Source organism: Helianthus annuus, chromosome 13 (genome assembly GCF_002127325.2).
Source record: "Helianthus annuus cultivar XRQ/B chromosome 13, HanXRQr2.0-SUNRISE, whole genome shotgun sequence".
Lineage (NCBI taxonomy): Eukaryota > Viridiplantae > Streptophyta > Magnoliopsida > Asterales > Asteraceae > Helianthus > Helianthus annuus.
The window spans coordinates 130,276,106-130,301,637 of NC_035445.2; the positions used below are offsets into that span (position 1 = coordinate 130,276,106).

A 25,532-nucleotide genomic window follows, 5' to 3' on the forward strand; every position below is an offset into this window, starting at 1 on the left:
TGATGTCCTATTATAGTTACGTTTATGGCATGTTTACTTAACATTGCTTAAGTAGGTGTCATGTGTGATTTCTGGTGAGTCATCTAATGATAAGAACAAGGTCAAGACTATAGACTAGAGAACCAGGGAACTCATCAACACTTTTTTGTGTTTGTATATTTGACAAGTAAATGTCAGCCCATGTTTGTTATTAATTTATACACCCTAAGCACGTAGATGCCGGTAACAAGAGCTTGAATGAGCATCACTAGTGTGTGAAGGTGCTCCAAGAAAATAAACCAAAATGGCAGTGTGGAGTATAACATATGCAACTATAAGAAAATATATGCAATTAAAATCTGCTACAAATAACCAGATGGCGCTTACAACATTTTGACGTCACGATCCCCTCCTAACTAAACTTCAAATTTTTTGTGTTGTAACCACAAAGTTTCAATTTATCCGAATATGATGAGTTATTACAAAATCAATACATTTATACTTCTCTTTTGTTTAAGATTTATTCATACCTTATATTAACTAAACCTAATTTCAACTAATAAAAATTAAGGACTCATTGATGTTTCATTAAATCAATTTATATGGTATAAACACATTAAATCCATACTTCCTTTGACATTCAAAATCAATCTAGGTCATATTCAACTTTTCTTCTTCATAAAACAAAAAAATTTAACAACCAACTTATATAAAACTATACAATATCTTCCCAATAACATAACAACCAACTTGTATAAAACTATAAATATCTTCCCAAATGAACCCAAATTGCATATTTACAAACCCTAGGGACTATTTACCACTCTTTCTTCATCATCATAAACCCTCCGCTCCTATTGTATCCACCCTCTCTCCATACCGTGATCTCCTCGCCTCTGCGTCTACCACCGCCGATCAACGCCGGAATCGCTGATCACCGCCGGAGTCTAGCTGTGATAACTATCTGTTATCGAATCCGGTTAGTGTCAAATCATTGTTACCTTATCGTATACTTGTGCGCTTACGACTTGTGCCCTAATTTGTTTCTGTATGTATAGAATATATTTTTTCTTGGTTGATATGTAAATCTTGGGATAGAAGTGAGTGTAAAGAACTGAATAGTAGAAAAATTTACTAGATCTTGGTTCTTACTTCTAGTTTTACTCGATCTTGATGAGAATTCAGTTTTTAGTGGTTCTCTTGCATTGATTATAGGTTAGTAGATTGACTGTTTATTATAGTTTTATAGAATTTTAATATTTTGTAAAAGAAAAGAGATATTCTTATGCAGGTTATCTATATGTATAAACAATAAAATCTTTTTTTTAGTTGGTATGCAATTAGGAATTGTAGGTAGTGTAAAGAACAAAAAATTAGAAAATTTTACTCGATCTTGGTTCCTAGTTCTGGTTTTACTCGATTTAGGTTTCTAGTTACAGTTTTTCTTGATCTTGGTGAGAATCTAGTTTTATGTACGAAACCTTTTTATTGATGAGTTAAATATGGATTTATTTTTCATCCGTGGAAGTTTTTAGTGGTAATCTTTATGTTAGTAGATTGACTGTTTATCATAATTTTGTGGATTTTTTTTTCCTCAAAAGTTATGCAGGTAATCTCTATGTATAAATCTTTTTTCTTGGTTGCAAATAGGAATCGCCTGTAGCGTAAAGAACTGAAATGTGAAAAAGTTCTACTCGATCTTGGTTTCAATTTTACTCGATTTAGGTTTCTAGTTCCAGTTTTACTCAATCTTGATATCTAGTTCTAGTTTTACCCTATCTTGATTTTTAGTTCCATTTCACTCAATCTTGGTTCCTAGTTCTAGTTTAACTCGATTTAGGTTTCTAGTTCCAGTTTTACTCTATTTTGATTGTTAGTTCTAGTTTACTCGATCTTGGTTCCTTGTTCCATTTTTACTCGATCTGTTCTGGGTGAGAATTCAATTTTACATACGAGACTTTTTTTTATTGGTTTTCTTAAAGTGGTATTTTCCTTTTTGATTGCCTCAGTATGTTGTACTTATGATTTTTTTCGCCTGCTAGTTAGTTATGGAATTCTTCTTCTTATGTGGAAGTTTTTTGTTGTTCTCATGCATTGATTTTAGGTTAGTAGATTGACTGTTAATCATAGTTTTATAAAATTTTAGTTTTTCTTAAAAGTTATCATAAACGTAATTGCAAAAGAGATATTCTTATGCGGGCATTGCATCTTATCTTATAGGATAGGGAAAGTAGATGGTTCTCTTGATGCTCTGAAACTAATAGAAACGTTTTGTAGCTCTCTAAATTTAAAGTTTTAATGCAGCTAGACTGCTAATCTTGTTAATGTCTTTGCATTATTTATGAGAGTATTGGGCATGCACAAAGGGGATCTTGTTAACTAGACAGTGATGTATTACTATTATGGTTGTATCGTTGTAGTAAATTTTTGTTTGTAAAACAGCATTAATTGTACTTTAGTTGGAATCTTCTGGTCATGCGCTTTCTTTTTTATTTTGTATTTCAACTGGCTGTCAAGCATTAAGTGGTTGTACTATAGGATTTTGATGCATGTTATGAAAAAAAATTGTAGGTATCACTGGTAAAACAAATATGAGCTCTGCATGTTCCCGCCTGTCATTATCTTTTCTGATTTCAATAAAAATTTCACTTTTTTTTTCAACTAGATAGAAATAAGGTTTGTTAAACTAAACTGCAGATAAGATCTTATGAGTGGAAGATGTTTCTTCCTCTTTGATCGTTTTATGCTTTTGTGACAATGCTCAGGGATGTTTGGTCGTCGTCTGCTTTATAAATATATATATATATATATATGTGTGTGTGTGTGTGTGTGTGTGTGTGTGTGTGTGTATTTTATAACGTCTTATAAACATGAGAGGTTAATATAGTAATATATTGAAATTCTCTATTGACTCATAAGTCATAACTCATAAGTTGAATCAATGCCTGTTCTGCAATATCCTATTCGGATATTATGAAAAATTGCTGCAAGTAGCATGTTTGCATGATCTTGATCATACATAAGCGATTTACAAAGTATTTATGATCATCTACTCTCAGGCATGGTATTTCTAGTTATAAATTATGTCAAATCTCTTTTAACAACATGCAAAATGTGTTTCTAATTACAATTGGGACTCTTAATTGAATTGATTGGATAATGGTGAATGTTAAGTTATACTTGCCAGCAGCATTGCTTGTGTATTTCAAATCGAGTAGTTTGTAATTGTGATTTTTTCCTTCATCTGCGTTAATCTTAATTAAATGAATTATAAAAAATGGCATATAAAGATATCGTAAAGTTCCAGTATAGACCCTGACACCCTGTAGATTTTTGTTAAATACATATGTTTTTTTATAAAGATATAAGGTCATAGGAAGCATACACATCTAGTGTGAAGTTTATAATTATTATGCCAGCAGTTACAGAAGACTAGGTTTAGAATGCATATATAATATACATACACACACATATATACATGGGAAGTATAGGAAGAAAACCCACTTAAGTTGCAAAAACGATGAAAAGCCTTCGTAAAAACACTATGTCACAAACTTTTTTTTTCTTAAAAAATTAGGGCATGTAATATACATATTTTCGAACGTTATGAGCCAAAATAACCCAAAAAGCGCCGAGTAGTAAAAAAAAGTTTTAAATTTCATGTTACATGTAACATATCTGGGTAACCACTCTTTGTTACAGTGAAACATACAAAATGTAACCCTTTTTTAAAAAAAACTACTTAGCGCCTTTTGGGTTTTTTTTTTTGGCTCAAAACATTCGAAAGTATGTATATTACATGCCCTATTTTTTTTTTAGAAAAAAAGTTTGTTACATGAAAATTTTCAGAGTTTTTGCAACTTAAGTGGGTTTTCATTTTAGCCCTCTCCTACACACACCTAATTAGTTCTTTTGCAAGTTAATTTCTATTAACGAATAGCCATTTGTTTTGTGCTCCTCTTCTCTCTTAATAAATATTACAATTACACAGGCAGGTGATGGCGATTTTAACATATCCTGTTAACTAGGGGTGTTTCTAGCTTCATTCCTGGATAAACTGAAAGAGCGAAGTTGACACTAATGGCGGCTTTGTTATCCGGTGATCCAATGCATTCTGGAACGCATGCAAACGGTCCATGCAAACAGTCCGATAATAATAAGCATGAGGAAAATAGCGGACTTTGGTACTTTTCTAGGAAAGAAATAGAAGAAAACTCACCATCTAGAGCAGATGGCATTGATTTGAAGAAGGAGACTTACTTGCGTAAATCATACTGCACGTTCCTGCAGGACTTGGGTATGAGACTTAAAGTGTAAGTTCTGCTTTTGTTTTGTTTTGTTTTGTTACAAATTACGGTTATTGTTCCCAGTTCTTGTATATTTTTTGAATTCACGTGTTTTTCATTATTTTGATGCATCCGTATATGTTATTTTGTACAATGATCACATAAGAAAACTAGCCTGTTGGATTCATGTGTTACGGAAAATTTGTTATTTGATTTTAATCATAAAGAGGTGCCATCGGATTCACGCTTTTGCATTAGTTTTTCTCTCTCTTTTTTCTTTTGACTTTGGATTTACGTCTTTGCCATCCGATTTACGCTTTTGCAACTATAATGGGCGTGAGAAGTTTTAAGAGGATACTCCAACCATTCATTTTTTTATAAGCATCATATGTTTTATACATTGTCATTTCTCATAATAATTTGCACCCCTAATCTGTATAAGCTGCTTCATTTTTTTTTCTTTTATTCCGGAGTATTCGTTTCTCTTTACATTGTATATTATTTTTAAGGTCATACTGGAAGAACTGAATCAATTTCCATATTTGATTAATTGATTACAGTGCCTACTGAAACTCTTACAGAAAGTCTATAACTATGGCTCCATTTTTAGAAGTAAAAACCTTCAATGGAAATTGTGAAAAGTGTTTTGACTAATAAGAAGCTCTGAATGTATTTTGCCTATTGATATTTGCAAGCCCTAAAGCTTTTCTGAAATTGTTAAATGTATATATCCATGCAGGCCTCAAGTAACTATTGCTACAGCTATCATCTTTTGTCACCGTTTCTTTGTTCGCCAGTCACTTGCAAGGAACGACAGGAGGGTGAGTTATGCCCCGTTTCACTTCCAAATATTTTATTTAAGTTATGATTTGAACTCGCTTTGATCTGTTTTTTATTTTTATTTTGAAAAACATGTCCTTCCTAGCGAAAAATAATTATGTATTAATTTTGTAATTTTTTCACATATACATATTATGGGGAATGTTATATAATGTATATATGTGTGGGCGCTCAGGGGGCAAAAATGAAAGTGCACTAATTTTAACGTTATTTTACTAATTTCGTGAAAATAATTTTAAAAGAGGGGGATGGTTAATCATGCATCATGTGGTGGCGTTGATAGCCGAAAGACAAGGGAGTACATGCACTAAGTGGCCTTTGTCTTTAATTGCCGAGTGTTATGTGCCTTATGTCCAAGGTTTGATGCAAAACTACCATCGAGCCGGGGGTCTCACTGGAAGCAGCCTCTCTATTCCTACGGGGTAGAGGTAAGGCTGTCTACATCTTACCCTCCTCATACCCTACCTTAGCTTTGCTATTGGTGGGATTTACTGAGTATGATGATGATGATATTATGGGGAATGTTAACGTACAATAGCCCCTTAACGTGCGACGGTATGCGACCAAATTACGCATGTTCATTTTTAAAATACGCACGTTATAATAAATAATTACGCACATTATTTGCATAATTACGCGTGGGCTGGGTTAAACCCTAATTACGCACGTTATTTTCATAATTACGCATGGATTGCGTTAACCCTAATTACTCCCATTATTTGCATAATTACGGACGTTATTTGGTGGTCGCGTACCGTTGCACGTTAAGAGCCTTTTGTATTCTAAACTTTCACTACATATTATAGTTTGTATTATATAATCTTGGTGAATACAGTTTACATATCAGCGATTAGACTGAAAGCTGCCATTTTTGCTAACAGCATGATTAACAGAAATGAAGAATTACTCTGAAAATTATTAATTAACATTCTTGTATTGCAGGTGATTGCAACGGTCTGCATGTTTCTTGCTGGCAAGGTTGAAGAAACTCCTCGTCCATTGAAAGATGTTATTCTTGTTTCTTACGAAATCCATCACAAAAAGGACCCTGGGGCCGCACAGAGAATAAAACAGAAGGTACAGTCTATTGACTTTATTCTACTTAGGTTACTTTTTCATGCTAGTTTTTCCTTCTTAAAAAGGCATAGCTGAAAAAATGAGCGTGCTATTTAGAGCCGGCAATCTCATCCCACGCTCTTATGTATGGGTAGATATAGGTTATCTCCTATCACTAGTGGGCCATACAGGTCAAAAAAAATTAAATAACGGTTTAAAAGGAAACAGGTCATACGTCCCCAACGTGTTTTTAATGAATAAAACTTCCTAGATCATTTAATTTAGAGTAAAATGCCATTTTGTCCCTGAGGTTTGGCCAGTTTTGCAACTTTTGTCCAAAGATTTGTTTTTCCGCATCTGGATCCAAAAGGTTTGAAATCTTGCCATTTTCATCCGGCTCGTTAACTCCATCCATTTTTTCTCTGTTAAGTCAAGGTATTTCCGTCTTTTTTGCTAACTTAAAGGGCAATTCGGTCTTTTTCACTTCATTTAAAAAGACCGAATACCCCTGAAAAAGATCGAATTGCCATCTTAGTTAGCAAAAAAAGACGGAAATACCCCTGGCTTAACGAAGAAAAATAGACGGAGTTAACGAGCCGGATGAAAATGGCAAGATTTCAAACCTTTTGGATCCAGATGCGGAAAAACAAACCTTTAGATGAAAGTCACAAAACTTGCCAAATCTCAGGGACGAAATGGTATTTTACTCTCTAAAATTTAAAATACTAGTTTATTGTAGAAATATATTTGCTGTAATCTTATTTAATTAACACACTTTTGAGTCCTGTTTGCTTTATCATCATTTATGAATAATCTAGACAATTCTGAATCTTTCTGTTTTTGTTTTGTTACACAGGAAGTGTATGAACAACAAAAAGAACTAATTTTGATCGGAGAACGTGTTGTTTTGGCAACTCTTGCTTTTGATTTCAATGTGCATCATCCGTATAAACCACTTGTTGAAGCAATAAAGAAGTTTAAAGTTGCTCAAAATGCACTAGCTCAGGTTGCTTGGAACTTCGTGAACGACGGGTATGATGAATTCATTTAATACTCCCTCTCTCCCAAAATAAATGTCCACTAGCCAAAAAGAGTAGTATTATGTACTTAATGCACTTTATACCAACTAAATGACAATTTTATTTTTATAAAGTGTATACAGTTCTAGATAGGGCTGCAAATGAACCGAACGGACACGAACAAGACCTTGTTTGTGTTTGTTTGTTTGTTAAGGAGATATACGTGTTCACGAAGTGTCCAGGAGCACTTAACGAACAAGAATTTATGTTCGTGTTTGTTAAGGAAATGAACGTGTTCGTTTGTTAATTTTAGGCAATGAAAATAAACAGACGTAAATGAACACAAATGGAAACAAATGAACACAAACAAGCGTTCATGAACAAAATATATAACACGATGATCCTTATTAAATAAAATATAAAACTAAAATCACTAAGAGGGTGTTTGGAATTACCTTTTGAAGTGATTATTTGATTATTGCGTTTGTAAAACATAAATAATCTAAAAAAGGTGTTTGGATGAAAAAGTGATTATCTGCCTCCAAAATGTAGTGTTGGAGAAGCATGTACCTACATGCTTTTTCAAAACGCAGTTTTGAAAACGCAACAGCAAACACCCCCTAAGAAACTATCGAACGCAAACGTACATAAACGAACACGTTATCGAACGCTCATGGACATAAATGAATGAACGCCGCCTCTGTTCATGTTCGTTCATTCAACCAAGTGAACAAAATTTGTTGTTCGTGTTCATTCATGTATTAAACGAATGGACACAAACGAACTTCCCGCCGAACAGTTCATGAACTGTTTGCCAAGCGTTCGGTTCGTTTGCAGTCCTAGTTCTAGAAGATGTATAATTAATCCAGTTTACTGCTTAAGGGTAGAATATGTATGACTTGATAAATAATTTTTGAAGTGAACATTCTTTTTGCGACAAAGAATGAAAAATTTAAAATTTTTTATTATTTTTAAAATTTTTTATTATCTTTAGAATTTTTATTATTTGTGAAGCCAACATGTATGAACACTCGAATAGGATGAAAAATCTGCCTCTGATGCTCTTTTTGAGTTATCCATGTACCGTGCGTAATACCCATCATAACCCACAAATTATTTTAAATAGATATCATATAACCCATCCTTAGTTATTTGTTAACCCATCCTAACCCATTCTCATTTTTAAAATGACCCAAAATAACCCAAAAAACCCCAAATGGGTTTTATTTGCCAGGCCTACGACAAACCAAAATAGGAAGGTGGATATCTATTTTGGGATGGAGCCCACAGCGAGTAATATGTAACATTGACCTCTGGTCAACATTTTTGTGTTTGACTTTGACTTGTGAAAATGACATATGCAGGCTTCGGACATCACTCTGCTTGCAATTCAAGCCCCACCACATAGCAGCAGGTGCCATTTTTCTTGCCGCCAAGTTTCTTAAAGTAAAGCTACCGTCCGAAGGTGAAAAGGTTTGGTGGCAGGAGTTCAACGTTACCCCACGCCAGCTGGAGGGTTGGTTTCTTGCAATTATAGCTAATATTTTTGATCCGGGTCGACCTATTTGACCCGTTTCTTTTTCGTTGCAGAGGTGAGTAACCAAATGTTGGAACTGTACGAACAAAACCGCGTGCCACCTGCACAAACTAGTGAGGTTCTTGATGGAAGTACAGGTGGCGCGGGTGCTCAGAAGGCACAAGAACATGGTCCGAACGACAGTGATTCGCATGTCGGTGCGGCAACTTCAAGACCCGCTTCTGAGCATCTGAAAACGTCTCAAGCTCAAAGTAACGATGACGGAAGTACAGATAGAAATAAGGATGTAAATTCAGACGTTGAGAACAATGATGATCAAAACTATGAATCAGAAAAGGGTGGTGGTCAAAGTTTGGAGCACAGAAGTCAAACACCGAAAGACGCTATGAAAAAGATCGATAAAGATAAGGTTAGGGCAGCACTAGAGAAAAGAAGAAAGGAACGTGGTGGTGATGTGGCACGAAGAACGGATTTCATGAACGATGATGATCTGATCGAACAAGAGTTGGAAGACGGTATTGAATTGGCTGCTGAATCGGAGAAAAACAAACAAGAAAGAAAATATAATGAGGTTAAAGATGGTCAAGGTTTTGAGCCGGTGGAAGAAGGTGAGGTGGGTGTGTTGTTGGATGATGGTGATATGGGACATAGCTTGAAAAGGAAGAATGGTGGGTCCCCACCACCCGACAAACGAAGAAGGAACTAGAAGGGTGTTTGAATCGGGTTGGAGATAGGTAATGGTGTTCATGTTCCTTGTCTTTTGATGAGAAAATACGGTATTGTTCATTGGCAGCCATGGATGCGCGATCTGTTCATACTTGTTCAAATTTTGGTTGTGTATGCTTTCTGGTCATGAAATGGCACCATTTATTTATGAAAATGAAGTGTTATTTCCTAACTTCATTTATCTCACATATATGTTCATCGGTTTAGTCATAATGGTTTTGATGTACCTAGAGAGTGTAAAACGTCTGATTTCGATTATGACTGCTTAGGGGACGATATATAGAATCAATGTCGGTCATACATGCTTCTTTCAAATCCTGTTGTAAGTTGGTAGGTTGGAGAAATGATTAGGGTGTTGTGTATGATAGATCTAGTTTCAGAAACAAGCTTGAAACTCGTTGCGTAAACGAATGTGTAAAGTGTTTCAAGTGTGGAATACTGTCATTGATTGAGTGTAGTATCGAGTGACCACCGGGACACCACTAGGAAGGTTAATATGACGACTGAAGACGGTAAATTTAGTGAAGATGGAGAAAAATTGAGAGTAATAATGAAGTTTGATGTTGAAGTCTTGTTACCCAACATGGATTATTAAAGTAGAAATTTGAATCTAGTCATTTGTCACTGAATGTATCATGCTTGCTTCTAAATCATCTCAAGAGCATTGATAATGGGAAGTTTCAAAAAACGCAGCCATGTCACCCCTACTCACCCTTGCCGGGCTTCATTGGCGCAGCTTTGAAGTGGCGGGGCGTCCGACCCCTCGAACTTTTCGCTCAGTAGTGTTCTATATGTAGTTTTCATATAGAAATTTTTGGGTATATACGTTTTCGACCCCCGGTTCTTTAGAATTTTTTGGGTATATGTTTTCGACCCCCCGTAGAAAACGTCAAGCTTCGCCACTGCCGGGCTTTGCCCCTCTCAACCAAAAACGTCTCCTCTACATAATCTGTTTCTGGACGCTCTTTTTAGCAATAATGTCTCCCCCCTCTCCTCCACAAGAGCTAAAAATGTCCAAAAAACGTGCATGGGCGTTTTCAAGCAAAAACGTCCCTTCTTCATCTCTCTCCTCCACGTTAGTTGCCTTTATTCACTCTCCTCTACATGCAATGTCGGATTCAGGAATTTTTTCCAAGGGGTTCACTTTTTTAAATGTTCCAATTTCATACAATAATGAAAAAAACATCATCATGATAAATTTAAAACACGTAATATATAAGACCCTTTACGAATAAAAAAAAAACATACCTATAGTTGTTCCCTACGAGGTATCATCTTTTGAAAATGTTACATACTAGTCTCGCGAAGGACGGCTTGTGTCCTTAACTTCGACAAAGTAGAATCACAAAACAACTCCCAAGAATGTACAAATGGCTCCTCAGATGGGTCGTCTTGTTCTGGTGCCAAAACAGCGGACCTTTCATATGCGGTTTGCAGCTCCAACAGTAGTGCATGAGCAGCCTCTTGTGATTCAAGAAACTGGTCACTCAACAGGGTTGCCGCTATTTGGAACAACTTGTCAATCTCCCATATGCTTTGATTTCATCCACATCTTGTTCACTTTTAATCACGAACGAAACATTTTATCGTCAAGTGATGAAAATAGATCAGAATAAACATGATCATACTATTGGGTTTAAACCACTAGTTCACATTTTTTTATAGGAGGTAGATTTTGAGATATCATTCATTGGTGTTATAGATGTGAGGTTGTTAGCTGGAGTTAGCAGTGAGCTTTTTAGAATCCTTATGCAAATTATTTAAGGTTCCTTTAGGGTCTGTTTGGTATGACGTAATGGAATGGATGATGGAATGGAATGGACGAGGTAATGGAATGAACGGGGTAATGGAATGTATCATTACCATTCCATGTCTTGTTTGGTTACCATGTGAGAATGAAATGAATCATTACTTTGTGTTGTTTGGTAGAAAGAATAGACGGGGGAATAAATTGGTGGTGAGTGACGGCAGTCGGTGGTGGTGGATGGTGATTGGTGGCGTTTGGAGCGGTGGTCAGGGGTGGTGGCAACGGCGGTGGGGTGGTGGTTGGGGCGGAGGTAGGTGGCGGCGACGACAATGGTGGTGGGTGACGTCGATGGTGGTGGTTGGTGGTTGAGGTGGGTGGCGGGTGACGGCGGAGGTAGGGGTGGGTGGCGGCTGTGGCGGGGGTGGTGGCAGGTGATAGCGGGGGCGGAGGTGTCGACGGTGGGAGACAGCAAGGGCAGAGGTGGGTGGTGGCGGGTGGCGGTGATGGGTGGTGGCGGGTGACGACTGGGGTGGTGGTGGTGGCGGCGAAAGTGGGTGACGGTGGCGGTGGGTGGCGGTGATAATAGTCACGAAGACGGTTGTGTCGGTAGTGGTGTCGCCCGTAGGTGGCGACGGAGGTGGTGTCGTGTGACGGCGGAGGTGAATGACGGTGGTGGTTTATTAGAAATGATGATGATAATAATAATAATAATGATAATAATAATAATAATAATAATAATAATAATAATAATAATAATAATAATAATAATAATAATAATAATAATAATAATAATAATAATAATAATAATAATAATAATATATTTATTCCATTCCTTGAAGGAATGGAAAAAAAACACCACATTACAAAGGAATGAAAATTTTTATATTTGGAAGGTTTATATTCCTTGTGGAATGCCCCATTCCATTACCACATGATTACCAAACATCTTTTTTTTCATTCTATCGGAATGATCCATTCCATTCCGCCTTCTATTCATTCATACCAAACGCTACCTTAGTATTTTCTTTATGACTTTACACTATAAATTACAAATCGAACAGGTTCCTGGGAACCTCCTCGGTGGCTGTAGATCAGCCCCTGTCTACATGAGCGCAAAACGTGAAAAAAATGCATTAAGATGCTCTATTGATGGCATCTACTTAGAACTCAATACCGTGTTATCCATGAGATCTTTGTTAAATCATGGAAACACTAAGAACACTGTCTACAAGGATATTTCTTAACCTACATGCATGCGTTTGTGAAATCAAGTCACAAGGTGATCCTTACAGTTGGAAAGAACAAAGACCATACTTGTTCCATGAAAAAAAAACCCTTTATAAAATGATACTATCGCGAAAATTTATTAATTTAGAGATTTATTAATTTAGAGAGGTATTAACTAATCAAAAGTTACGTAATATCTATTATGTGATACACTTTTATGTTGTGAGGCAGGACTATTTCTTGGAGGATCGCTAAACAACTCCTCATGACTAACTCAACAACTATGACATACTATGTTGTATTTTATTATGCGACGTTGCATAAAAGAGTTAACTTCCGTTTTGCTCCCTGTGGTTTGGTCACTTTAACGGTTTTGCCCCATTCATTTAAAAATGGCCATTTATCTCGTTGATGTTTCGATCTTGTCTCAAGTTTGCTCCCTGGCTCTAACTTCATCCATATTGTATGTTAACTGGAAGGGTATTTTGGTAATTTCAAGTATAATGTAAGGGTACTTGGATCTTGTATGTTAACTTTAAATTACAAGAATACGCCCTTTCAGTTAACATACAATATGAATGGAGTTAGAGCCGGGGAGCAAACTGACGACAAGATCGAAACATTAAGGAGGAAAATGGCCGTTTTTAAATGATTGGGGCAAAAACGTTAAAGTGACCAAACCACAGGGAGCAAAACGGAAGTTAACTCTTTCATGCAATGTTGAAAATTTTGTGGTTGGACTCAAAATAGTCCAACTTTGTTTCAAGGCCGATATAGATTTATGGTAATGTCCTACAAGTCATGTTGTACTCTTTCTTTCCTTAGAGATGTCATAAAATTTTCTTGGCTGCTTTCCAATGATGTAGTCATGTAGGCAAGGATAAGGATTCTATTATAACAACCTAGCATGCATTGGCGTATAATTTTAGATGAAGGCTCATGTTGGGAAAAGCTAACAAGCACCCCAGGGTATTGGCATTCGGCTACATCAGTTTTGGGTAACAGCGACGCCATGCATTCGGGTAGTGGATTTGGCTATGGATTTCGAGTTATAGTACCTGATTGTGACGTTGGAAAATTCAGGTAGTAACTAGGTAAACTAATCAATACAAAGATTATATGAATAATACAAAAACAATAGGGGTTAATACTCCTTAGTTTGAGCAGTAGACGGATGGTCGAATGCTTAGAGTGTGTTTGAATATGGTAAAGAGTTGTTTAGGTAACCCTTTAGTGAAAATATCAGCGAACTGGTAGTCGGCTGGTACACGTAACACCCAAACAATCCTGACTTGGACTTTTTCTCTGACAAAGTGAATATCAAATTCCACATGTTCGGTTCGCTGGTATCGAACAGGGTTCTGCGTAAGGTAAACAATTGGTGTTGTTACAACGAGAATGAGACCTGACGTAGTGATCAGACGGGTTAGGCAAAAGGCTTCAAGGGTTGAAGTTTGCCTAACGCAGGTCGTGGGGTCCCCTCACATTTGCAAGACGTGGAGAGAGGTTCACTAGTTATGTTTATTATTTACTTAAGATCCTCGGCTGAAGGATGTTCAACCTTGGATGCAAGGGCAAGTAAATTGTGTGTGTTAGAACAAAGAAGAGAGACTTGTGTGAAACAAGTTCTCGAGAGACAAGAAGAAAGATCAGAGATCCAAGGAGATCTGAGCTGATCTAGAATGTCCGAAATGCCTTCAATGAAGTGTCATTTATAAGGAAAGAGGTTTCTCAAAGGAGAAACCTTTGACTAGTGAATCTGGCTTGCAGTGGGGGACTTACCCTTTTAAGGGTTGAAGCGTTTGGACCTGCAGATAAAAGAGGACTCCCTGTGCACATGTTTGCTTTTGCGGCTGTGGGAAAGTTGTTCAAGCAATCAGTGAAGTGACTGTGATTACTGTTCACGTTCTTTTTGCTGTTCACCTTAGTTCCCAGGTTTTAAACCCTTTAACGTTTTAACCATTCAAGCTGTTATGTATCGTTAGTCATTTTATTGGTAACATTTAACCAGGACCGGCTACTCAAGGAGGAGATTGCACATGCAGTTGCGTAAGTCTGATTGCACATGCAGTTATGTATCAGTGAAGTGACTGTGATTATTGTTTTTGGCGTTTTTCAGGTATTGTTCCGTAAGTCTGATTGCACATGCAGTTGCTCATGCAGACGTTTTGAACAGTTTGTGTAACACCTCGTAAAATCATGTCCAATGATGTGTTGACACGTGTAATAAACCCTAATAAAGTCAAACGTTGACTATGAGGGACTATTTTCGTCAAAATCGAAAACCTTGATTATAGAAGGACTAAAAGTGTCAACATGCCTAAACTAGGCCTCTGAGTGACCTTATACAGTGTCCGTATTCTCAAATGAGCCACTTGTTGGACAAGAGGAGCCGTTCGCGTAATTATGTGAAAGTTTGCGCGTCGAAGGGTTAAACGTGTCAACATGTTAATTCTTACATCTAAGTGACCTTTTAACAAACCAAGAGCTCCATAATGTTTGATTATATTCTCGGGAATGCCTAATATTGGCTATTAAAGGCTTTTATGCCAAAAAGTGAAGTTGCGCGCAAATTAGTAAGTTAGAGGGGTTAAAAGCGACAACATGTTTAATCATACCTCTGAATGACCTTTTAACGAACCCGAAGCATTATAATGTACAATCATACTTTCAAGAATGCTCGACATGAGCTACATAGGGCTTTGATGCTATTAAACGATGATACGCGCAAGTTTTCGTGTTAAAGGGACCAAACGCGTCAATATTCAAAACTACACCTTTGAGCGACCGCTTAAGCAAACTGGAGCATCATAATATTTGAGCATGCGCTCAGGAATGCCTAGTATGGGCCATGGAGGGCTTTGATATCGATAAATGATATTACGCATTACTTTATGCGTTAAAAGGACTAAAAACGTCAACTGGCAAAACTACAACATAAAGTGACTTTTTAATGAGCCCGGGGCTTCGTATTGTTCGATTATACTCTCAAGGATAAGTGATATAAAATTCACAAGGTTTCGATATCGTTATGCGTTGTTTACGCAAATTCCCTAGAATAAGGGTAAAAAGTGTCAACGAGACGAAACTAGTATTTGGGGATCGTTTAACGAAACCGGACCTAACGGTAATTGGTTATACTCTCAAGATCATCTATATACTGATAAGAGGGGTTAAAAGTGCCTAGAATAAAAGTTAAAGTACGTTTAAAAGGTACAGGGACTGAACTTGCCATGTTTGAAAATTTAAATGCTGAATTTGTGAGTTTAGGCGGGCCGCGTAAGAGACCTCTTACTCTTACGCGGGGCACGTAAAAGCCCCCAGTTACGAAAACAGCTTTCAGCTGCTGTTTTGTTACTTGCAGCCCAAATAATTCTCTATACCACTCCTAAATCGACACTAGGGGCTCTCTAATGGTATTGTAACATGGTTTTGCACATGTAAACATCTGATAAACCCTCCCAAACACATGGCATGATCCAAGAACTTCCCAAAACCTATAAATAGTTGAAGCTTTCATTCATTTTTGGCTCACATTTCATTCTATCATCACATCTCGCAAACCTGGAGCTTTCTAATCTGATTGGAACTTATTCTCTTGTAAAAAAGATAGCTAGGACCCTTTGTAAGTGTCTTAGCCCTCTCTATAGTTCAATTTTATGATTTAAAAACCGAAAAGTCAAGTTATTGTAAATTAACTTGACTTTCGGTTTAAACTCAAATGGTCCAACCACTGTTCGAAATGAATGTGGTTATGTGATCATAGTTAGATAGGTGATTAACCCTTAAAAGGGCACCTCCTAATTCCTTCGTTTGCTTGGTTAATTGTCAGGTCAAACCATTTAGGTAAAAAGTCAAACTTGGCAGATTTATGAATAATAATTAAAACCAATGATGCAGAGGTTATAAATTATATTTTAACACTCTAATAACTTGGTAATTATTATTAAAACATGTTTAAGCATGTTCAACCCGACAATTCTGAATTTAGGGTCGGTTCGCAACCGAAAGTCACAAAAGCTTGACTTTTGCTTTGACTTTCAGTTCTGACCCAATCTAGCTTAAATCCTTTATGTTTTAAGCTTCCATTAGGACCATATTATGTTGTAGTATAACCCCCTAAGGTTATATTACCTGTTCCTTAGTAGTTTGAATTATATGCTAGTTTCCGTTATTATGCTAATAAATGCCCGTTTTGCCCTTTTGACATATGAATGGGATTTTTAGAAATGTGAGAGGACAAAAAACCTTTGTTACTGATACATTAGTATGTCCCAGAAATTTCACATCAGTTCTTGGTCTCAAACAGGAGTTATGCTCGATATCGTAAATAGAAACTTTTTATTAATTAAATTGCGATATCTTGCATAAGGCATGTTTAAACTTGGATTTTGACCTAAAACTCATTACCTACTGTTAAGATATTATTTTTAGGTATTTTTGGAATTTTTGATCAGATTATAAACTGATCGTATCATAAAGTTCTTGTATGATTCGGTAAATGACGATAATACCCTTTTCATGCATAAAATTAGATTTACAAATGATTTGCATGCCAAACCTTTTCCTACTGATTTCATATATCAAATAAATTATTTTGAGCATTTAAGACTGATCAAAATCTCAGATTTACATAAACATTCGTGATTATCGTCAATTAGCGACTTTACGCTAATTAACGTGCACAGTATGGTATAAAACCATATTTAACACCTAAGACTTATTACCTACTGAACTTTTAAGTAAATTTTAATATTATTACAGTAGGTATAAGCCATGAACTTATACTTCCAAAAATGTCCCTAAAAGCATATGTGAAATGACCAAAATACCCTTTCGGGGCATAGTTTGGTCATAGATGGTAAACCTCACATATGTATGATATCTTACTGATGTAGTGTGATAAAATAAATATTTTCAATGAATGTTTTAGACCAGAACCTCAATGTGCTTTAAAACCTCTTTTATAAAGGGTAAAATAACCAAAATGCCCCTACAGGACTTAATCTGGTTTTAAATACTTTTTGGGCATATATGTTAACATCCTACTGATGTATTAACATATTTTAAGCATAATAACATAAGGGACTTGTATATGATTCATTTGGTTACTTGTTACGCATTTACGCGTTCAGATCGGTTTATGTAACTAGTTTACGTAAGTTTGCCGAAACGGGTTTAACCTTATCGAGTTTACTTCAAAATCCAGAATGTACTTAGTTTACCCATGTTATACAAGTCTTCGTACTTGTTGGGTCCAAATTACATTCTATTCCGGTCATCGCTTAATCTAGCGTATCGTACCGTTTTAGATACTTTAAGCTAGCCGGTCTAAGTCTACGACTTGAATAAGACCGTTAGCATTCTGAATTGGTTATATATTACCATCACTCCAGACTAGAGCCACCCGGTAAAAGCTACCTGCATTTAGATAGATTGGATACGACTGAGTTAGTTTGTTGTGAATCAAGTATTAGCTCAGGTAAATACTTTTAACTTATTTTCCCTTATACGGGCTTGGGATACGGTATTATAATTATACCACTTGGTCGAGTATGAAATCATTTAATCGGATTGTGATTAATAAATTTACATAACCCGTTTTAATCTGTCTTTTTTGATAACATAAACATTGGGGGTTAATTCGACCGTGTCCTGGATATCCTCGGCTCATTTCATTTGAAAATGCCCACGACCTATGCACGGGGTGTAGGCATACACCTGACAGATGCAAATGCTAAAGTATAAACCCAGATGTTGGGGATAACTCCTTTGTGGGTTCTATAAGTGGTGAGTCGGTTAATCATGACCGGCTTCCAAACCGGCCCCATATGTATGATAAACATGTAAATCTGTATACAAGATTATCTTTAAATAATTGTCCCAAGTTATAAATGATTTGTGCCATGTGCACTTAAATCAATTTTCATAAATGTTTTCAAAAGAGTCAGTTAATTGTATTTACCAGTGAAAACTGACATATTTTCAAAAGATTAAGTGGCAGGTACTACTCGTAATAGGCTGGGAGTTGCTCGGTGTCGAAAAAGAGGATCTTGCAAATCCTTAAAGATGCCATAAATTCTGTTAAGCTTCATTTTATACATTCTATAATGATCCTCCTGTGGATTTGATATTACAGGCTCGTCTATGATAAATACTTTGATATTTTCAGACAATTGAGTTTGTAATAATATTTTATATTCCAAGACTTCCGCTGTGCTATTCTGTATATATTGACCATGATGATATCAACTACGTCACGGTACTCCCCACCGGGCCCACCTGTTATATGTGGAAATATCGGGGTGTGACAGGTTGGTATCAGAGGCAACATTGAGTGAATTAAACACTAGTCTTTTGTGTTTAATCTCAATGACACAGTAGCATATTCCCTAGACCTTTTGAGTCTAGACTTAACATAGGAATGCTCTCATCCCTATTAAGTAAACATTGTTTTCGATTTTATGTATTTTGAATAAGTCGCCAAGCAAGGAAGCCGTTGATGGAAATTCTCTTCATCCGAAGCCAAGAAATGCCAAGCTTCACAATACGGCTAGAATAAGCGTGCGACCAGTTTGGAGGAAGACCTTTATGGATTCATTCCCAAAACCAAACCCATTTGAATTGTAATCAGACTTCAGAGTCCATACCGGAGGTCCCTGAGGCTCAAATATTAAAGTCTGCGCCAGTGGAGTCCATACTTGGTGGTCCCTGAGGCTCCCATATTGAAAATAATACCAGTGGATCCTAATGATCCCTATTTCTTGCTTTCAAATTTTGAAATCCCAGATTTGAATTACATCAGTCAAAACCCAATCCGTGATCCATATCATTCCTTAACCATTGAATCCTTGGATTCTACTTCTAAAACGGATCCTGATTGGAATACTTACCTTATTCATTAAGATCTTCAGTATCTCTACCATGTACGGTAAACAAAGAAGAGAAACAATTGAAATGGAACAAGGAAGGCGTTAGAGAATCCTTCTTTCATAATATTCTTTGTCTTTTAAGTCCTTATAAGGACCTATCTCTTCTATTTAGTCCCTGTGTGGACATACCTTTTCGAGTTAAGACCCCATATGGGAATTTGCTATTTAGTCCTTTTGTGGACATTATATTTCAATATAGTCCCTTGTGGACATTATATTTCAATAAAGTCCCTTGGTGGACATACTATTGTAATACAGCCCTTTCATGGACGTATGATTTTATTAAAATCCCTTTTGTGGATACGCTTGACGGGTGGTCCTTTGGACAACCCTTAAGCATGTTAAAAGATGAAATAATCCTCCAATTAGCCGTGTAATTATCTTGAATTAGATAACTACGATGCTTATGTTTCAGGTACGATTTAGGAGCTAAAAGATGGATAAAAGGCAGTGTTGGAGGCTTGGGTGGAGAACGGGTCGAGAGAAGAACAAAAGAAATAACAAAGGAGACAAAGTTGCTGAGTACCGTAAATTACGGTTCTACCGTAATTTACGGTAGACCTGGAATTGGCTATTCTCTGCACCGTAATACAGGCTCTTCAAGCCGTAACAAGATTTTGACCACCGTAAATTACGGTGGAGCCGTAATTTACGGTGGAGCTGCAATCCCAAAAACGTAACTGCCATTTTATATTCGGTTTTGGAGTGTCTTTTGGTATTATCTCATCATTGGATGGTTCTTGGACACCTTGGGGACGAATTTTGGCTGGTGGCTTGTTTTGTGAACAATTTCAATCATTCGGTTTGTTATTTTGATTTGTATGAACACTAGTTTGATGTTGATGATGATTCACCGAGCCATGTCCGGCTAAACTCTTCGGTGATCATCCTAGGTGAATGTTTCTGAAACTTTTGTGTGTTTAATTTCTGCATTTCTAGAATGATATCTTGTGTTGCTTGAATGTCATGGTGTATGTTTGATTGTTTGTAGTGTGTTAATCCATATTGCAATTCCTAGTCTTAATCATACGTTCTTGGTGCCGTTGGTAACCGAGATATCACGGGAAGGGTTAGGGTTGGTTATTGGTTAATAGGTCATCGGGAAACAACCTCGCGTTATCTAATCCGAGTACTTTGTTCCCTTTTATCACTTCAATCACGTATACACGAGTTATGTCTATGTAACTCTTTCTAGTGAAATTGCACACAACTGTTTAAAGAAACTGAAACCTAGGGTGATCATTGTTCTCTCCTAATTGTTTACAACCAACTTTGATTTGAATTAGTTCTTAATTTAGTTTTCTAAAACAACAATCCACAATCTTGAATTTTAATTTTCTGCAAGTTAGTCTAATATTAGTTTAAATACAAAGCTATACAATCGACACATTTTCCACATACTCCCTGAGTTCGATACCCTACTACCATTAACTACAGTTGTTTAGGGATTAAATTTGCGTGACCCACGACATCACGTCAAATTTTGGCGCCGCTGCCGGGGAGTAGTGCGCAACGTGTGTTAGTTTAATAGTTTTGTTTGTTATTTTCGGGTTTATGCTGGTTGTGTTTAGTGTGCAGGTACTTCAGGTGTATGCATACTAGAGGCTCTCACAGGTCATCACCGCTATCGTTTGATCCGGAAATTGAAGGAACGCTACGACAAAACCGAGTTTTAGTGCGAGAAAACAAAATCATTGGTTCACCCACTTCACCCATTACACCGAGAAACATCATGGCTGATTCTCAGATTCCACCTACAACCAGTCAAACAACCTCATCCTTTATACCTACTTTCACCCAACCATCACCAAACACTACATTACCTAATACCACCGCTGAATTTACACCATCCAATGTCACCCAACCAATCACCACTCAAACTGAGCCTACCATCACCTACGATCCATCCACCACAATCCCACCATTATCTCACTTCTTTCCCCCAACTACAGGTCAATCATCATCCACCTTCACAATTGCACCCAATTCAACTATCGTGCATACTACTTCATCTTTTAGATCACAACAACAACAGTCGGGCTTCCAGTATTCGACCATCCCATTTGGGCAGACCTCGGGAATTCAAGGAGATGGTTATGATGAGGGATTTGAAGACTATGAGGGTTATGAAGATGATGGGTACGGTTATGGAGGTTATGGTGATCAAGGGGAGTTTGGGTATTTGCAAAGTCAATCTCAAGGAATGGCAAGTGTTGGTGGAATGCCACAACAACAAATTATACCACAACACATTCGGCCAAGACCACAAGGGCCAACAATCCAACAACCCATTCCATTGCAACAAGTTAGGCCACAACATGTACACCCACAATTTCAAAGGCCAAATCAATACCCACCGATGCCCCAACAACCAATTGCACCACAAGGGCCTATACCAAGACCAATGGGTCATATTCGTCCAAGGGGCCGATTGGGTGTTCCAAGAAGGCATCTTAGGGAACAAGCAAGGGGAATAGAGGCACATTTCAGGCCAATCATTACTCAAAACCCTTCACCGGTGGTTATCCCTCACAACAACCAAGGGAGAACTTTTGAAGTAAGAACAAACTCGTTGCAAAGTTTACCGAAGTACAAAGGGTTAGCAACGGAGGAGCCGTATTTCCATTTAGAGGCCTATGACTCAATTTGCAACACTTTTGGGAGTCAAGGTTTTTCGGCCGATGAAGTCAAGTTGGTCTTATTTCAGTTTTCTTTGGAGGATAAGGCAAAGAAGTGGTTCTACACTTTGCCTTCGGCATCAATATATACATGGGGGGAGATGCAACAAACCTTTTTGGATGAATTCTACACCGCCCAAAAGACCAATGATGCGCGGAAGGGATTGAGAAGCTTTCAACAACAACACGGTGAGATGTTTCATGAGGCGTTTGAGCGTTTTAACATGATGATTAAAAACTGCCCTCATCATGGAATTGAGTTATGGGAGTTGATGAATGCTTTTCATGAGGGGTTGAGTGCCGAAGACGCACGTGATCTAATGTCTATCACCGGAGGGACGTTTGGAACGAACTATGAGAATGAAGATTGGGAGTTTTTGGAAAGCATGGCAACTACATCAAAAAGGAAGGCCCAAGCTTCAAGAAGAGCCCGACCAACCACTAACCGACCACAAGTGCACGCCATAGATGATGGTAATGTTCAAACCACTAACCAAATATATAATGTTTGTGCTTTGTGTAATGAAATAGGTCATGCGGCTGAAAACTGCCAAGGGATGTTGGAAGGGCAATATGAGGAAGTCCATGCGGTTCAAGGTCAAGGTCAAGGAGGAGGTGGTAGGAACTACAACAACATGAATTCTAATACCTACCACCCCGGATTGAGGAATCACCCGAACTTTAGATATGGGAACCCGTCAAATCAAGCGAACCCAAATTTTCACGGTAGCCAAGGTAATTTTGGTTCACGGCCATCTTACAATAACCAAGGTGGGTACCGAGGTGGGAATAACCAAGGGTATCAAAAACAATACCAAACGGGTCAAGAACAAGGGGGACTTTCGGGTGGAAACGAGGTGATGGAGATGCTAAAGAGCATGCAAATGGAGATGCAAAAACGGAACCAACTAGACGAAGTGCGAATGCAAAAAGACGAGGTTCGTGATAAAAGCATCCAATCACTAACAACCCAAATGGGTCAATTAGCAACCGATGTGGCGGAATTAAAGAAAGGTAAGGGTCAACTTCCAAGCGACACTAAGGTAAACCCTTCACATGGTTCGTCACGAGGTAATGTTAATATTAACCATGTTAGTGTTCTAAGAAGTGGGAAAGAGTTTAAGGCTAATTTGTCACCCGAATTGGTCGAGGGGGTGGTTGAGGACATCACGGGAATGGAAAGTGACGATGAACTTTCACCGGTTAAACCAAAAGAACCAATTATTAAAAAACTGGGTTTGGGTGAAAGTGAAAAGAATGAAAAAGTTGAGGGTGAACCGAGTCAAGTTCCATTTCCATCGGCCCTATTTGACCCTGGAAAGAAAAATTTTATTGTGTCAAGAGGTCCTCAAAAGGAGGAGATGTGGGATATGTTCAAACAAGTTAAAATAAATCTTCCACTCCTTGATGCAATAAAACAAGTCCCCGCTTATGCAAAATTCTTAAAAGAATTATGTACACAAAAAAGGCAAAACAAGAAAAAAGTGCCTAAGCGGGTGGATTTAACCGGGCAAGTGAGTGCGGTGTTGAATGGGGAGCTTCCTCCTAAGCTCCAAGATCCGGGCACGCCATTGATTAATGTACAAGTGGGTAATTTTCAAATGGCTAAGGCGTTGCTAGATCTCGGAGCCGGAGTTAGCATTTTACTGGGGGGCTTATACGACCAATATGACTTTGGTCCATTAGCAAGGGTGGAGACGACGGTTGTTTTGGACGTATGATTTTATTAAAATCCCTTTTGTGGATACGCTATTTTAAAATAGTCCTCTCATGGACTTGATATTTCAATATAGTCCTCTCATGGACATTATATTTCGTCATAGTCCTTTCATGGGCATAGTATTTCATTAAAAGTCTTTCATAGACATATTATTTTATCAAAGTCCCCTAGCGGACATAATAATTCATTATAGTCCTTTCACGAACATATTATTTCATCGTAGTCCCTTTGTGGACATGCTGATTTATGAAATCCCTTATTGGACATATTATTCCGTTAAGATCTCTTATGGACATGTTATTTCATTAAAATCCCTTTGGGAATGAGCTATTTCGAAATAGTCCCTTTGAGGACATTGATATTTCATTATAACCATTATATAGATTTATAATTCTTTATAGTCCTTATACGGACTTATATTTTTCCTCTTAGTCCTCTGTGGATAATTATATTACTAAAAATCCTGATTAAGGCACTAATGTAAATTCCTAATAACTTAGGAAAGTTTCGAAAATTTTATGTAGGTATTCATTTCATCCTTTATCGAACGATAGTTCTGAATTTTACTCGAATTTTATCGATCAACCGAAAATTTTCAAAAAGATCCTCTGATTGGTATAACCTAGCCTATATGTCTATGAACATGGCTATGATGGTAAAACCCTCTTAAGATAATTAATCTTTATTAACATCTGAGAACATGTTAACACTCCTGGCAGTGTGGCGTGAGAAACCACATCAGCCGTCAATGTATTAGATTACGTCCAAGCCTTAAAGCCTATATGATCTGAATAGATCATGGAAAGTATCATCAATGTGATGATCATATCATAAACATCCATTAGTGATGAAGTGCCTACGGGCTATACTTGTTGCCTAATAAGACAATGACAGTTGTGGTCTATGACCCCTGTCCACAAATGTTGGACTATGTCCAAACATAACAGTCTATATGATCAATGCGATCATGACTAATATCATCTAATACAATGATCATGTTGTTTAACATCCTTTAGTGATGTTTTGCCTACTGGCTATAATATATTGTCCATTTGAGACATTGGCATTGTGATCGTTATGATTCCCTGTCAAAGGTGGTGAGCTATGCTCAAGCCAAATAGTCAATATGATTAATGCAATCATGACTTATATCATTTAATATGATGAACCTATTATGAACATCCATTAGTGATGTTCCGCCTATGGCCATATTATATTGTCCATTTGTGACAAAGACATTGTGATCTTTACGATCCCTTATCAAGGTAGTGAGCTGTGCTCAGGCCTAATAGTCTATATGATCAGTGCGATCATGACTAAAATCACCAGTACGATGATTAAATTTAACATCCTTAATGATGTTTTGCCTAAGGGCTATATTTTATTGTCCAATTGAGACAAGGCAACTGTAATCTTTTGTGATTCTTTGCCCAAGGGGGTGAGCTACGCTCAAATCCCATAGTCTATATGATCATTGCGATCCTGACTAGTATCATCAGTATGATGATCATAATATTAACATCCCTAGTGATGAAATACCTACAGGCTATACCTTACTCTATTGTCGATAAGTCAAAGTTAGTTGTCACACCCCCAAATTCCACCTGCGGAGTATCATCCGCTTGAGGGCGTGACTGACCAGGATCCAGCCACCAATTATACTGAGCATTGATTAATAGTAAAAATATTCACCAACCAAAGTAGTTAGTAAACATCACAGTTTAAGTTCGATAATCAGTTTAGATAAACAGCGGAAGCATAATCCAAATAGTTTTAAAGACAGGT

General features: G+C 37.2%; 1 protein-coding gene and 1 non-coding gene across 3 annotated transcripts; one reads left to right on the forward strand and one right to left on the reverse strand.

The window, feature by feature from the left end:
• Positions 1-778: 778 nt before the first annotated feature.
• LOC110899396 (cyclin-T1-3) lies at positions 779-9,649 on the forward strand. 2 transcript variants are annotated; one of them, XM_022146279.2, is made up of 7 exons: positions 779-958; positions 4,008-4,292; positions 5,005-5,086; positions 6,048-6,182; positions 7,018-7,193; positions 8,545-8,696; positions 8,771-9,649. In XM_022146279.2, exons 2-7 carry the CDS (start codon positions 4,060-4,062, stop codon positions 9,421-9,423), a joined length of 1,431 nt encoding a protein of 476 aa, XP_022001971.1. In that variant the 5' UTR covers positions 779-958; positions 4,008-4,059; the 3' UTR covers positions 9,424-9,649. The 2 variants fall into 2 exon arrangements, with proteins under 2 accessions (XP_022001971.1, XP_022001970.1); XM_022146278.2 differs by having other exon boundaries at positions 780-958; positions 3,971-4,292.
• Positions 9,650-22,177: 12,528 nt separating this feature from the next.
• On the reverse strand, positions 22,178-22,283 carry LOC118486139. Its single transcript, XR_004877996.1, has one exon. It is a non-coding gene; the product is annotated as a small nucleolar RNA R71 (small nucleolar RNA).
• Positions 22,284-25,532: the final 3,249 nt, after the last annotated feature.